We start from the raw sequence: 14627 nt of genomic DNA, 5'->3' as shown, positions 1-14627 counted from the left end.
GCCCGCCCCCAACCCCAGCCTCCCCGCGGCCGCTGGGGCTGCGGGCAGCACGCAGTCCCCTCCCGCCCATCTGCGGGCACAGCTCCTCCTGAGCCGGTTGTGATGCCTTAAGGCGTCCCGGCTAATTTGCATATTACTCCTCTCTCTCTCTCTCTCTCTCTCTCTCTCTCTCTCTCTCTCTCCATATATATATATATATATGTACATATACACACACACACACATACACACACACACACACACACACACACACATACATACACACATATATATATATATTAGAGGCCCGGAGCATGAAAATTCATGCACTGGAGGTGGGGGTCCCTCAGCCTGGGCTGCCCCCTCTCACAGTCCGGGAACCGTTGGGTGGGAGGCGACCCGGCGATCAGGGGAAGGCAGTGCCCCATCACACCTCTGCTGCTGCCACTGCCAGCAGCACAAGCCTCAGCTGGCCCTGGTTACCTGAGCCTCGGGCCACCCTGGGCAGCTGGGCAGCCGCCATCCAAGGCTTGACTGCACCTTGTGCTGCCCCTGTGTGGCTGGGGGGCTGAGGGATTGGGGGACTCTGGAGGCAGGCGCACAGAGTGGCTGGGCCCGCCTGCCGCGTGCTGCCTCCCTGACGGGGCTGAGGGGACTGGGTGCTGCCATCTTGTGGCTGTGGGCGCCGCCATCTTTGAGGGTGTGACAGCCAATTAGCATATTCCCCCTTATTGGCTGTGGGTGCCGCCATCTTTGGGGGCGGGGCAGGCAATTAACATATTCCCTCCTTATTGGCTGTGGGCGCCACCATCTTTGAGGGCGGGACAGTCAGTTAGCATATTCCCTCCTTATTGGCTGTAGGCGCCACCATCTTTGAGGTCAGGGCAGTCAATTAGCATATTCCTTCCTTATTGGCTGTGGGCGCCGCCATCTTTTAGGGTGGGGCAGTCAATTAGCATATTCCCTCCTTATTGGCTGTGGGCACCGCCATTTTTGTGATAGTGTAAGGGTCAATTAGCATATTTCCTCTTTATTAGATAGGATAGATACTAAATGTGACCATTTCTTAGTTTGGCTATGCCTTTCCATTAACCCTTTGCACTCGCTTGCTTTTTTCTTGATCCCTTTATTCTAATGCTAACCGTGTCGAGTCACACTCGACATCCGAGTGCAAAAGGTTAATTTTTTATCAAATTTGTGAGACTCACCAGTAGTTAGACTAAGCACATTTGAATAAATAAGAATTTTAGGTTGTACCTGAGCAGGAAAGCAAAGTCCATGACATTGCCATATCCTTCCTCCCCTGCCCCACACCTACCCTATCATTGTCTAAATCTATAAGAATTTATCTTCTTTGATTAGTTGGAAGAAGACCCTGGCAGGGTAGCTCAGTTGGTTAGAGCATCAGCCCAAAATGCCAAGGTTGCAGGTTTGATCCCTGGTTACGGCACATACAAGAATCAACCAATGAATGCATAAATAAGTGGAACAACAAATTGATGTTTCTCTCTCCCTCTCTTCCTCTCTCCCTTCTGCTCTCTCTCAAATCAATAAATTTGAAACAAAAAGAAAGGTAGTCCTGGTTGGTGTGCTTCAGTTGGTTGAGCGTTGTCCAGTGCACCAAAAGGTCCCTGGGTCAGTTCCCAGTCAGGGCACATGCCCAGATTGCATGTTGGATCCCAGGTCAGGGTGCATGCGAGAGGCAGCCTATCAATGTTACACTCTCACATCAATGTTTCTCTCCCTTCCTCTCTCTAAAATCAGTAAAAAACATATTTTTAAAAATATATTTTATCCCAAAAAAGGTATATCTTGATTAGTTGGGAGAAACAGCAAACATTTTCAGTTTAAGAAAAATGAAAAGGTTGTGTTATTTACTATGTCAAAGAGAAAATATATTTTCATTTTTATATGTTTGATTATAGGTCACACCAGATGTACTACATGTTTGGCTTCCTGTTTCTGGTGTTTATCATTTTGGTTATTACATGTTCTGAAGCAACTATACTTCTTTGCTATTTCCACCTATGTGCTGAGGTATGTATTAGCAGTATTCACTTATGTTAATTTGTACACGGTATTTGTAATTTTGGCATAAGACTGAAACTATTAATTGAAATAATTTTTGCAGATATGTGTCATTAAAGTAGAAATTGACCTGTATGTATTCCTAAGTTAAATGTAGTCCTTTTTAGGATTGAATGAAGATTGTATCCCAGTTCAGTAATAGTATTTACTTTGAGCTTAACTTTAAAATGTTAATTTCCTAAGAATAGCACATCATGCTAAATTTTTATTTTTTTAAATGTCTGACTTAATTAATATTCTTTTTGTAACAGATATTTCTAGACTGAAAATTTAGAAAACATAAACAGATTTTAGTGAAAAAAATGATTAAAACATTACATTGTAATGAGTGATATTCGTGGCAAAATGATGGTATCCTATATAATAGCTTTGAGTTGATGTCTAAAGATTTAGGTTGTGTTAAATCATTTTTTTATAGTTATTTTCTTTACAGGAGATAAAATCTAACTTTGTTAAAATTGAGATGCTTTTTTAAAAAAATTAAGGTTAACAGAACAGTCATGGGGATGTAAAGTACAGCATAAGGAATATAGTCAATAATCCTATCTAATAAAAGAGTAATATGCAAATTAACCATCACTCCGCTACACTCACCAGCCAATCAGGAGCAATTATGCAAATTAACCCAACCAAGATGACTGCAGCCATGGAGAGAGCAGGAGGGAGGCTTGGGTTTCCCGGGCAATGGAGGAAGCCAAGCTTTCCACACACCCTGGCCGGCCCAGGCCTCTGCTTAAGGCTACAAAGTTTCAATTATAGAAGATAAATCCCAAGAAAAATGGTGGCAGCCACAGAGCTGGAGAGAGCAGGCTAGGGTTGCCCCCGGCGATGGAGTTGCCCTGGCCAGCCTAGGCCTCCACTCCAGGCTACAAAGTTTCAATTATAGAAGGTGAATAAACCCCAACAGAAATGGCTGCTGCCAAGGAGCGAGCAGAAGGCTTGGCTCCACTCCAGGCTACAAAGTTTCAATTGTAGAAGATAAATATATCCCAGATACCGGGGCCTCTGTTTGGGTCGCCGGGGGTCATGGCCTGCCTGCAAACTACCACAGGCCGCCCCACGCCCCAAGGGAACCCCCACCCTGATCCGGGACACCCTTCAGGGCAAACCAATTGGCCCCCACCCATGCACCAGGCCTCTATTCCTATCTAATAAAAGAGTAATATGCAGATTGACCATCACTCCAACACACAAGATCAAGATAGCTGCCCCCATGTGGTCAAAGATCTTGCCCCCATGTGGACACAAGATGGCCACCACAAGATGGCCAGCAGGGGAGGGCAGTTGGGAGGGACCAGGCCTGCAAGGGAGGGCAGTTGGGGGCGATTAAGCCTGCAGGGGAGGGCAGTTAGGGGTGACCAGATCGGCAGAGGAGGGAAGTTGGGGGCAAACAGGCTGGCAGGGGAGCAGTTAGACATGAATCAGGCTGGCAGGGGAGTGGTTAGGGGTTGATCAAGCTGGCAGGCAGAAGTGGTTAGGAGCAATCAGGAAGGCAGGCAGGTGAGTAGTTGGGAGCCAGCAGTCCTGGATTGTGAGAGGGATCCCAGATTGGAGAGGGTGCAGGCTGGGCTGAGGGACACCCCCTCCACCCCCCCGCACCGGGCCTCTAGTATTCTAATAACTTTCCTCATCTATGGTGTCAGATGGGTATGAGATTTATTGGGATGATCATTTAGTAAGTTATGTAATGTCTAATCACTGGGTATACACCCAAAATTAATATAATATTGTATGTCAGTTGTAATTGAAAAATAAAAAAAAGTTTTAAAAAACAAAATAATTTCCCAGAAGAAAAAAAAAATCAAGGTTAAATTCATATAACATAAAATCAGTCATTTTAAAGTGAACATTTCGTTGGCACTTATACATTTACAGTATTGTATAATCACCACTTCCATCTTGTTTCAAAATATTTTCCTCATCCCCCCTAAATAAAACCCTATACCCATTAATAGTTACTTCCCATCCTCCCTCCCCAATCTGCTTCTGTCTCTACAGATTTACCTATTCTAGATATTTCATATAATATGTGTAGCCTTTTGGGTCTGGCTTCTTTCACTTAGCAGACTATTTTCAAGGTTCAGCATATTGTAACGTATTAGTACTTCATTTTATTTTATAGCTGAATAATATTCCATTGTATAGATACACCCCAATTTGTTCACCTATTGGTGCACATTAGGTTTGTTTCCACCTTTTGGCTATTGTGAATAGTACTGCTATGAACTTTGATGTACAAATATTTGAGTATCTGTTTTCTATTATGAGAGGTATATATGTGGAAGTGGAATTACTGAGTCATGTGTTAATTCTTTAACTTTTTGAGGAACCACCAAATTGTTTCCACAGTGGTTGCACCATTTTACATTCCTACCAACAGTTGCACAAAAGGTCCCAATTTCTCCACATCCTTGCCAACACTGTTATTTTTTTTTATTTTGTTTTTTAAATAATAGCCATCCTAGTATGTGTGAAGTAGTGTCTCATTGTGGTTTTTCATTTCTCCAGTGACTAATGATGTTCAGTGTCTTTTCTTGTTTGTTGACCATTCTATATCTTATTTGCAGAAATGTCTATTCCGTTTGTTTACTCATTTATAAATTGGGTTATCTTTTTGTTGAGTTGTAAGAGTTCTTTCTATATTCTGAATATTAGATCTTTATTAGATCTATGATTTTCAAATATTTTTCCCATTCTGTAAGTTGTCTTTTCACTTTCTGGATAATATCCTTTACATGAAAGTTTTTAATTTTGATGAGTCTGATTTTTATCTATTTTTTCTTTTGTTGCCATATCTAAGAATTTATTCCTAAATCTAAGGTTACTTTTATGTTTTCTTCTAATGTATAATTTTAGCTCATATATTTAGGTCATTGATCCATCTTTAGTTAATTTTTGTATATGGTGTTAGTTAAGGGTCTGACTTCGTTCTTTTGCATTTGAATATCCAGTTTTCCCAGCACCATTTGTTTAAGACACTATTCTTTCCTCATTGAATAATCTTGGCAACCTTGTTGGCCATTGGCCATAGATGTATAGGTTTATTTCTGGATTCTCAATTTTATTCCAGTGGTATATATGCTATCCTTGTGCCAGTACCACACTTTTGGTTAGCATAGCTTTGTAGTAAGTTTGAAATCGGGAAGGGTAAGTCCTTCAACTTTGTCCTTGTTTTTGAAGATTATTTTGGCTATTTAGGGCCCCTTGCAATTTCATATGAATTTGAGGATCGGCTTTTCCATTTCTGGGGAATAAAAGGGGGGTGGGGAACATTAGAATTTTGATAGGGATTGCATTAAATCTGTAGATCACATTGGAGAGAATGGCCATCTTAACAATATTACGTCTTCTAATCCATAAACATGGGCTGTCTCTCCATTTAAGTCTTCTTTAATTTCTGTTAGCAATGTTTTGTAGTTTTCATTGTACAAGTCTTTTTCCTCCTTAGTTAAATTTATTCCTAAGTATTTTATTCTTTTGGATGCTGTTGTAAATGGTTTGTAAAAAATGTTTGTTTTTTGAATTGTTCATTGCTGGTGTGAGAAACACAAATGATTTTCATGTTGATTTTGTATCCTGTAACATTGCTGAATTTGTTTATTAGCTTCGTTAGTTTTTGTGTGGGTTCTTTTGGATTTTCTAATCTTGGTATGCTTTTCAAATATATTTATTTTTCACATACTCAAAAGGGTAGAAGAGATAGTGAAGTATTTCTTTCACAGATCTCCTGCTAAGATATAAGCCACTTTATGTAAAAGTAAGAACTGCTTTAGCCCTGGCTCAGTTGGCTCAGTTGGTTGGAGCGTTGTCCTGTACACCAAAAGGTTCGATTCCCATTCAGGGCACACATACGTATGGTGTGGGGCAACTGATCGATGTTTCTCTCTCTGTCCCTTCCTCTCTCTAAAAAAAAATCAATAAACATATCCTCACATGAGGATCTAAAAAAAAAAAATTAAATAAATAAATGAAAGAACTGTTTTAACTATTTAAAAGAGCTGTTTAAACTCACCTTGTTTAAATTATCTATATATATAAAAGTCTAAGCGACCGGCTGACTGTCGACTGGCCGACCGGTAGCTATGACGCACACTGATCACCAGGGGGCAGACGCTCAACACAGGAACTGCTGAGCTGTGGTGACTTGGCAGCTGTGGTTCTTGGGTGACGCATCCGGAACCAGAGAGGAGGGAGCCCAATTCCGGAGTGCATCACCTGAGAACCACCCTCTTGCAATCCAGGACCCCTCGGGGGATGTCGGATAGCCGGTTTCCGCCTAATCCCCACAGGGCCGGCCAAGGGACCCCACCAGTGCACGAATCTATGCACGGGGCCTCTAGCCCATTGGCTCCCCACTTCTGGTCTGGCTCCCCAGCAGGCCTCTAACCCATTGCAGAGGTCGTGGGTCTGGCCCTTACAGAAACTTTTTGACTCAATTAGCTAAGTGATGAGATGTGCAGTACCTGCTCGCTGCGTCCCCAACGTTGGGCCCCTGCGCTTAACACATTGCAGATGGATCACAAGAATTCTCGTGTTTTCTGTTCTAAGGCTTGTGGCCAATCACGAGAATTCTTTTAAAAAGATATTAGCTTGTAAGAACATGTGATAAATAACTTCAAAATGCAATAGGTATTTAATTTTAAAGCATGCCTTTAACATTTATGTAAGATGCTTTTTGTACTCGTTCAGTAGAAATTTATCTGACCACTGCATAAAGCTAGCAATAAAACTACCAGCCCGCAATGTGTTAATATTGATTTCCAATGGAGGCAGCGAATTTTCCTGCTACCCCTCTCAGTTGGGAAACCGGCCACGGCTTCCCTTCTTCTGGGCAGACTAGCACCAGCGGGCAACCTCCGGGAAGGGAAGGAGGTGAAGGAGCAGCTCAGGTGGGAAGAAGGAGGTTCCCGCCACCACAGGACTCCGCCTGGGCAGAAGGGCCTGGGCGAGAGCATGACATTGAGCAGGGTCCTGCCCTAGGCCGACTAGATTCCAGGCTAAGTAAATCCTGTTTGCAAAATAATTGGCATTTTGCAGCTAAATGCCCACAAACTGTCAGTTACTGCCAAACTTAGGGAACAGTGAGATGAAAGAAATGAGACAGATACAGAGAGAAAGTGACATCATATTGGGAGAAGAGAGGAGGGAGCCAGATTCCGGGGTACGTCGCCCGAAAACTAGGACCCCTTGGGGGATGTCGGAGAGCCGGTTTTGGCCCAATCCCTGCAGGCCAGGCCAAGGGACCCCACCGGTGCACAAATCTATGCACTGGGCCTCTAGTGTTAGTAATAACTGAAAATGGTTTTCAAACCCCCTTAATAGACTAATCTTCTTCCTAATATAGTTGACCAGACTATAAGATAAGTAATGTTAATTTTTAACTATGTAAATGTAAATAAGCCTTGTAAGTAAATGAATTATCTAAGTAAAAAAGTATATTGCTTTTTGGGGGAAGCATGCATTTTAAAATATAGTTTAACACTTCATTATTCATAAACTGTTTAAGATTTTCCACATGTTTTTAGCCAGCACTAAGTAGCTCCACCAAAGATAGGGAGTTCTTTTTAGTCCCGTTAGTGAGGAGGGAAATTGACAAAGTTCAGTAGGAGAAAAAGACTGGAACCAATATAAAAAATTAGGTTTATGGGCTATTTCACTTAGCTATCTTTGATTTGTAACTTTATTCTGCTACATGGTATCTATTAATTGGAAATTAATTCTTGTTCTTTGATTATTTTTCTTTTCTACCTAGGATTATCATTGGCAGTGGCGTTCGTTCCTTACTAGTGGCTTTACTGCAGTTTATTTCTTAATATATGCCATACACTACTTCTTTTCAAAACTTCAGATCACAGGAACAGCAAGTACAATTCTGTACTTTGGTTATACCATGATAATGGTTTTGATCTTTTTTCTTTTTACAGGTAAGAATTTAAATGATTATTTTTAACTAATAAATTTTTAGGCCAGTTATTCAAATTATTTATGAATATTTTCCCTATAAAACCCAGAAGGTTTCTACTACTCAGCACTCCAATATTTAGTCCTCAGTGCAACTAAGTATAGTCTGGTCTGCCCCTCTTTGTGGTGAATATCACTAAACCAAGGTGAGGAAACAGAAGCTAAGGGAAAAAGTCTTAACAGGGTCATTGTTGTGCTAAAAGTACTGGAGTACCTGGACCAGTACATCTCAAGGTTTTCCCCTGTTAAGCTCTTTTTTTTTTTTTAATCTTAATTGTTGAAATTATTGCATATGTCCCCTTCCTTTCCCCATTGACCCCTTCTTAGCCTGCTCCTGCCCCCTGCCCCTGTCCCTCAACACACTACTGTTCGTGTCCTTGGATTATGCATATACAGTAGGTCCTCGGGTTACGTTGGGGATCTGTTACGGGGTACATAACGCAGTTTTTGCCATTAAGTCAGAACCCACTTACATAAGCACCTACGTCACTCACATGGAGCACATACGCAGCAGTAATGAAGTGAAACAATAAAAAAATTTAAAAGAAAGATAATTCCTGACCTTTACTTGTGGTAAATAAATAATAAAAACCATAAAGCACATATGTACATACGTCGAAATGATGGAACTTTTTTTTATATAAATAAATGGGAGATGGCGATGTAACCACAAAATGACGTACGCCGAGTCCGATGTAACCCAAGGACTGCCTGTATGCACACAAGTTCCCTGGTTGATCTCTTCCCACCTACCTACCCATTCCTGCCTTCCCTCTGATATTCAACAGTCTGTTCCATGCTTCTATGTCTCTGGATCTATTTTGTTCATTAGTTTATTTTGCCTGTTTCAAAAAAATAGAGTAAAAGTCTCTATCTACTTAAGTTTAAGAGTAAAGTAGAAATTGGAGAGGTGAAGTCAAGATGAGATTGAGAATAAATGATATCAAGAAAAGATAATCATAGTACTTCCCTTATTCTATAAGTTTTAAACTACAAGTTTAAAATTCAAGTACCTAATGGTGTACAATGTATATTATAGTGGTATTTATGTATGTATTTTTTCTCTAAGATAAGTTTCCTATATCTTAGAGCCCTATAGGTGCTTGTAAGCATGTGTGGAATAACTGAACTAAAAAAATAAAATTCAGGGACCTTTCTTTGTCACAAAAAAATGTATATCTAAAATTTTATCTAAGGTTGTGGTGCATGCTATATGAGGAAATATAGGAGCCCAAAAGAAAAAAATATTTAAATTACAAATGTTCTACTTTTTACTCATCTGTTAACATTTAAGAGAACTAAGTGGGTTTTTTAAGTGCCCCTGTTGCTATATCAGTATATGACAAGCTTCAGGCACTTACATCAATTCTGTATTCCAGGTCATTGGTCAGACATAGTGAGGTTGGTGTTTTCTAAAGTGGGGTATACCCATAGTTACTTCAAGACTCCACACCCTTATCTAAGTCAGTCTATTTTACAAAACAAAATAATATTCAGTCATTTAAAGAAAAATGCTTTAAGTATTTATATTATATCTATTCCATATTAAGAAAAAGATAAAATACTAAAAGTATTTTGTTAAGAATAAAGTAAACATTCTTAGGGTTATCAGTATGGTGATAAAATGTTTTTTCCTCTTCTTAACATACCTTCTCTTAAACATAGGTTGTTTAAATAGATTTATGTTTTCATCATTACTTTTCTGAAATTAATTCTAACTTCATCCCTAGCTAAGCTTACTAATGACCCTTTGAATAATCAAAAGGTACTGTGTATCCTCCCAAACAGTGACTTGTGCATAGTAGGTACTCGGTACATGTATGCTGTGAGAATGAGTATAATAACATTTATAGCTTTCCATAGTAATGTCCCACTTGACTTAGAAAATCTCCTTTAATACTTTTTCTTCATGTTACATTTAAAACAATATTGAAAACCAGACATACACAAGGAGTATATATGTCCCCTTTCTGTATTCTTCTGCACCCCCACCTGTTGGCTGTTTTTCAGGGGTAATCCTGGAAAAAATGGTGTGCCTCTCAGTTTTTAAAAATATGTTAGGCAGTTTCATAATTTATATACATCCTTTTGCAAAACAGAGTCTCTAAATTTATCTTGAATAAATCTAAGCACGATATAGTTTTTAAAAGTACTACACTTGAAGTCAGAAAAAACGGATTTGAGTTCTGGTCCTATTTATCAGCCACGGGGCCATTAGACAATTAATCCCTTGGAGCCTCATTTTTGTCACCTGTCTAGCATTCAGTTTTTTGGGATCTAGATTGATGAAGATACCTATAAATCAAGGCATATATTTTTTCATGAATCATCTCATGTACTCTGCCTGACAGTCTATGGAGGCAGCTAGGGCATATAAAATTATCTCTGTTTCAAACAAGATAAAGAAATGGGCTTGTAAATTCAGTGACCTACTCCAAAGATGTTATACACACCTCATGACAAATCTGTTCTGTCCTCTGGTACCACACCACCTCTCATTCTCAGTGGGAATGCATCTTTATTATTATCCTAATTATATTGCTTTAAACACTTTGTAAAAACTTTCTGCGTTATTTTATTATAGTTCTTTGAAAACCAGTAATTCCCAATAACTATACTTAGAAAATATCCCCATTTAATTATTCTATGAATCTGATGCTCTGTCTAAGCTAGTCATATCAGACCTTGAATTAATTTTAATAGCATCTTTCCATTTTATGATAAAACATTCTTGAAACGGAAAGGAAAATTGTCATCCTTTTCATCTTAATTTCAGTCTTTTGCATGTAATAAGAAAAACGTATTATAGAAAGCTCAGGTAATCTTATAGTATAAAAAGTTCTTTCTGTCAATTTCTGTAGGAAATTTGATTTCAGGTGGTTGTATATTTTTCAAAAAAGCTCTATGGTATATTCCTTGAAGGTAACAGTTTTTAGTTTTGTGGCTTTTTTTTTTTTTTTAAGGAAACAGTCATTTTAAATCAGTATTTATGTGTAAATTATTAGGCTTTCTTTGAAAAAGCATTTATTTATCTTTTTTCTCTTATAGGAACAATTGGCTTCTTTGCATGCTTTTGGTTTGTTACCAAAATTTACAGTGTGGTGAAAGTTGACTGAAGAAGCCCGGTGTGTCCAGTTAAAACAGAAATAAATTAAATTCTTCATCAACAAAGATCTGTTTTGTGACTACCTTGAGTTTTATCAGACTTATTGGCCTAGTAATCCTTCAGAAACAGTATAATTCTAAATACACCTCTTCCCATACACTTTTCCCCACAAAATGTGTTTTCAACACTAAAACATTTATATGTGATTTGATCAAGTATATATTCAGTTGTTCTCAATGAAGAGCAAATTTAAATATTATGTGCATTTGTAAATACAATAGCTATAAAATTTTCAGTACTTCTAATGACAGTAATAGAGGAGGCCGCATTAAACAGTACCGATGAAATGCCGCACAGTTCATTGTAAATAGAATTTTCTAGGCTCGGTAGGTGGAAAGAATTATTTTTCTTTGAAGGAAATAACTTTTTATCATGGTAATTTTGAAGGATGATTCGTATGATGTGTTTATTGGGGGGATGTGGCTTTTTTAAAAAAATTCTGTATTGGTTGTAATTGTTCATACTTCCTTTTCTGTGTTGACTTCATTATTCCCATGGTATTGGCCTTTTAAACTATGTGCCTCTGAGTCCTTCAATTTATAAACTTGTTATCTTAATAAATATTGTAAAAATGTCTTCATTGCATCATTACCTGTTGTATATTCAAAGGGAATCTGTAAATATTGGTGTTTTAAAATGAGTTATACGATTTTATCAGATTTTACTGTTTTTGTTAATGTAACACTTTCTGAGTTTTGATTTAAATGAAATTCCAGTGTCCTGGGCTTTGTGACAAATCTAAAATTTTTACCACTAGGCAGTAATGGAAATTTTAATCATGTATATATAGCCAGGTAATTGATGTACTGGTAAGTCTAGTAGTTGATATGGGCCTTACTACATTGTCATTAAGGACTTTATGTTTCTGACCAATGTTTTCAAAATACAGCATTTTTTATGTGTTGTTTTTTTAATCCTCGCCTGAGGATATGCCCATTGATTTTTAGAGAAAGGGGAAAGGAGAAAGGGAGAGAGAGAGAGAGAGAGAGAGAGAGACAGAGACAGACATCAAGTGAGAGAGAACATTGATTGATTGCCTTCCATCTTTGCCCCAACCGATAACCTAGGTATGTGTCCTGAATGGGAATCGAACCCCAAACCTTACCGTATATGGGATGATGTTCCAACCAACTGAGCCACACCAGCCAAGGCTGCATTTTTTATGTTTTAAAAGTCGATTTTTATGATTAGCAATGACTGGGAAATCTTCCTCTTTACGATTACATTGTCTTAATTTGGATTTCACAGTTTTATTTCTTAGAGTTAAGAAATAACTATTTCTCTTTCACATACATCTGATTAATTGCAGTTCATTTATGTGGAATATAGAAGTTTGGGATTTCAGAAACATTAGTCTGCATATATCTATGAGAATATTCAACTTGCATTTTAGGGGCTCAGGGCTTGCTGCTTATGGAAGCAAACCAGATACTGTCATTAAACTTACAACTAAAATTACTCTCTCTTGTTCATATGATGTTGGTAGATTCCTGCTCAAAAATTTTATATTGATATCCTTTTTAAAAACTGGCCTATTGGTTTTAAAGAGCGAAGGAGCTTTAGTTATTTTTAACCTCTGAAATAGGTTAAATTTAAATAAGTTTAAATAAATTTCAAACTTATATATCTCTTGCAGAATATTTAGTTTTTTATACATAATACTGTTAAGGTACCATTGCAATAGGTTGGTTGACTAAATAAAGGTTTTATAAAATCCTCAGATTCAGACCCTAGGCTAGTTTTGTTGGTCAAGTTAAGTTTCTTCAGTTTTTTTTCTTTCAGTGAACAATTAGTTTAATGAATAAAATAGTCAGCTTACCGTTTTAATGTAACTTTCTTTTTCTTTACACTTTGAAGTAGCCATATTTCACACTTAAACAATGAAGAGGCAATTGGAAAATAAAAGTACTGTATTAAAGGAAAAGACTTAGAGGGAGGATGAGGAAGGAGACTATGAAAAGGCAAGACCAGTGGTGAGGAAGGTAGTGGAAGAAAAGGCCTCTTCTCCATGACTTTTATCCGGACTTCTTAAGTCAGCTGCTGTGTTTTGTTTAGGAAGTTCTCTGGGATAAAAGCACACTGGGTAGGTATGTGAGGTGGTTGGTAGACTCTCAGGAGCCTTGTCCTTAGCTTGAGTGTACCCCAGGAAGAGAACAGTTGGGTTGCATTGTGCTCTGAGCACAGCGACTGGGCTTCCCATTGTGGAGAATGACACCCCCACCCCCACCCCCACCTCCATCCCCCCGCAGAGGAGAAAGGGCTTCTGGCCTGGACCTTTATCCTGCTTCTGATAGGACCAGAATTGCTCAGATAACCAGTGAACCTCAGCTGCTTGGGAAGGATTTTTTAAAACCCTCATTAATAAAGACCTCTTGCTTCATAGTTTATAATGTAATTATCAGATGTCTGTCTACCGTCCACTAAGATTATAAGTAAGCTTACTGGAATATGGTCTCTAGCTTATCTTGGTTGTCATGGTGCCATGAACACGAAAGGCAGTCATGTGCTTCTGGGTTTTTTTTTCCTCTGTCACTTCAGAATTTGTGTCTTTTTTTTTTTTTTTAGTGTCCCAACTCTTGACTAATTTGATAATCTTAAACAATGTCAACACATAATTAAAAAAAATTTTTTTAATGTATTGATTTCAGAGAGATGGAAGGAGAGAGTGAGAAATATTGACTCATTGTTCCACCTATTATGCATTCATTGGTTGATGTCTGCATGTGCCCTGACTGGGGATTGAACCCGCAACCTTGGCACCTCAGGTCAACACTCCAACCAACTGAGCCGCCCAGCCAGGGCCAAAGTAATCTTAATAATGCTATTTAACATTTGCACTTTAAGTTTTGTGGCATATAATCAGTACTTTAATTGGAAGGAGTGACTGGAAAGTGCTATTTAGATAATGAGACAGTTTGGGGGAAGTAGGTGAATGTAGACCTTTCTGTGCCTATCAGACCATATAGGGGCACATGGCTTGTGCATAGTACAGCCCAGAAGTTGTTCTGTGGTCATAAATGGGCATCTTGTACCTTTATTCTAACTTGAAAATACCTGAAATCTGTGCTATCAATTCCTTATACTTTTATATATACTAGCTAAGATAATGTAATGCCACAAGTCACAAAAAAACTTTAAAAAATTATAAAGCATTACAGGTCTTAAAGGTTTTTTAAATCGTTAACTTTAGGCTTTATCAAGGCCTGTTTTTTTATGAACAAAATAAGTAACTGTTAATAGAATGCATTCTTCCTCAGCTTCTGCCAATGGATGGACATTCTGGTGTGTCATCAACATGTAAACTTGTGTCATAAAGAAATGTAATTCCATATCTGTATTTTTCTCCTATAGCCAGAATAGATGGTGCCCATATCATGCCTACAATGAGATCTGTATGTAGAAAATAATACTTTGCTTTCTCGGGTATATTTAC

General features: G+C 38.4%; 1 protein-coding gene across 1 annotated transcript in view; it reads left to right on the top strand.

Annotated features, from left to right (window-relative positions):
• TM9SF2 (transmembrane 9 superfamily member 2) overlaps nt 1–11770 on the top strand; it is a 72314-nt gene extending 60544 nt beyond the window's left edge. The window contains exons 15-17 of the mRNA XM_079778970.1: nt 1905–2016; nt 7820–7991; nt 11077–11770. Coding sequence (XP_079635096.1) covers nt 1905–2016; nt 7820–7991; nt 11077–11144 — 352 coding nt within the window. The 3' untranslated portion in view covers nt 11145–11770. The remainder of the gene's footprint in view (nt 1–1904; nt 2017–7819; nt 7992–11076) is intronic.
• Nucleotides 11771–14627: the final 2857 nt, after the last annotated feature.

The sequence above is a fragment of the Cnephaeus nilssonii genome (genome assembly GCF_951640355.1).
Source record: "Cnephaeus nilssonii genome assembly, chromosome: 8".
Lineage (NCBI taxonomy): Eukaryota > Metazoa > Chordata > Mammalia > Chiroptera > Vespertilionidae > Cnephaeus > Cnephaeus nilssonii.
Note: the sequence above shows the minus strand (reverse complement) of the source record. Positions and strands in the feature narration are given on the sequence as shown.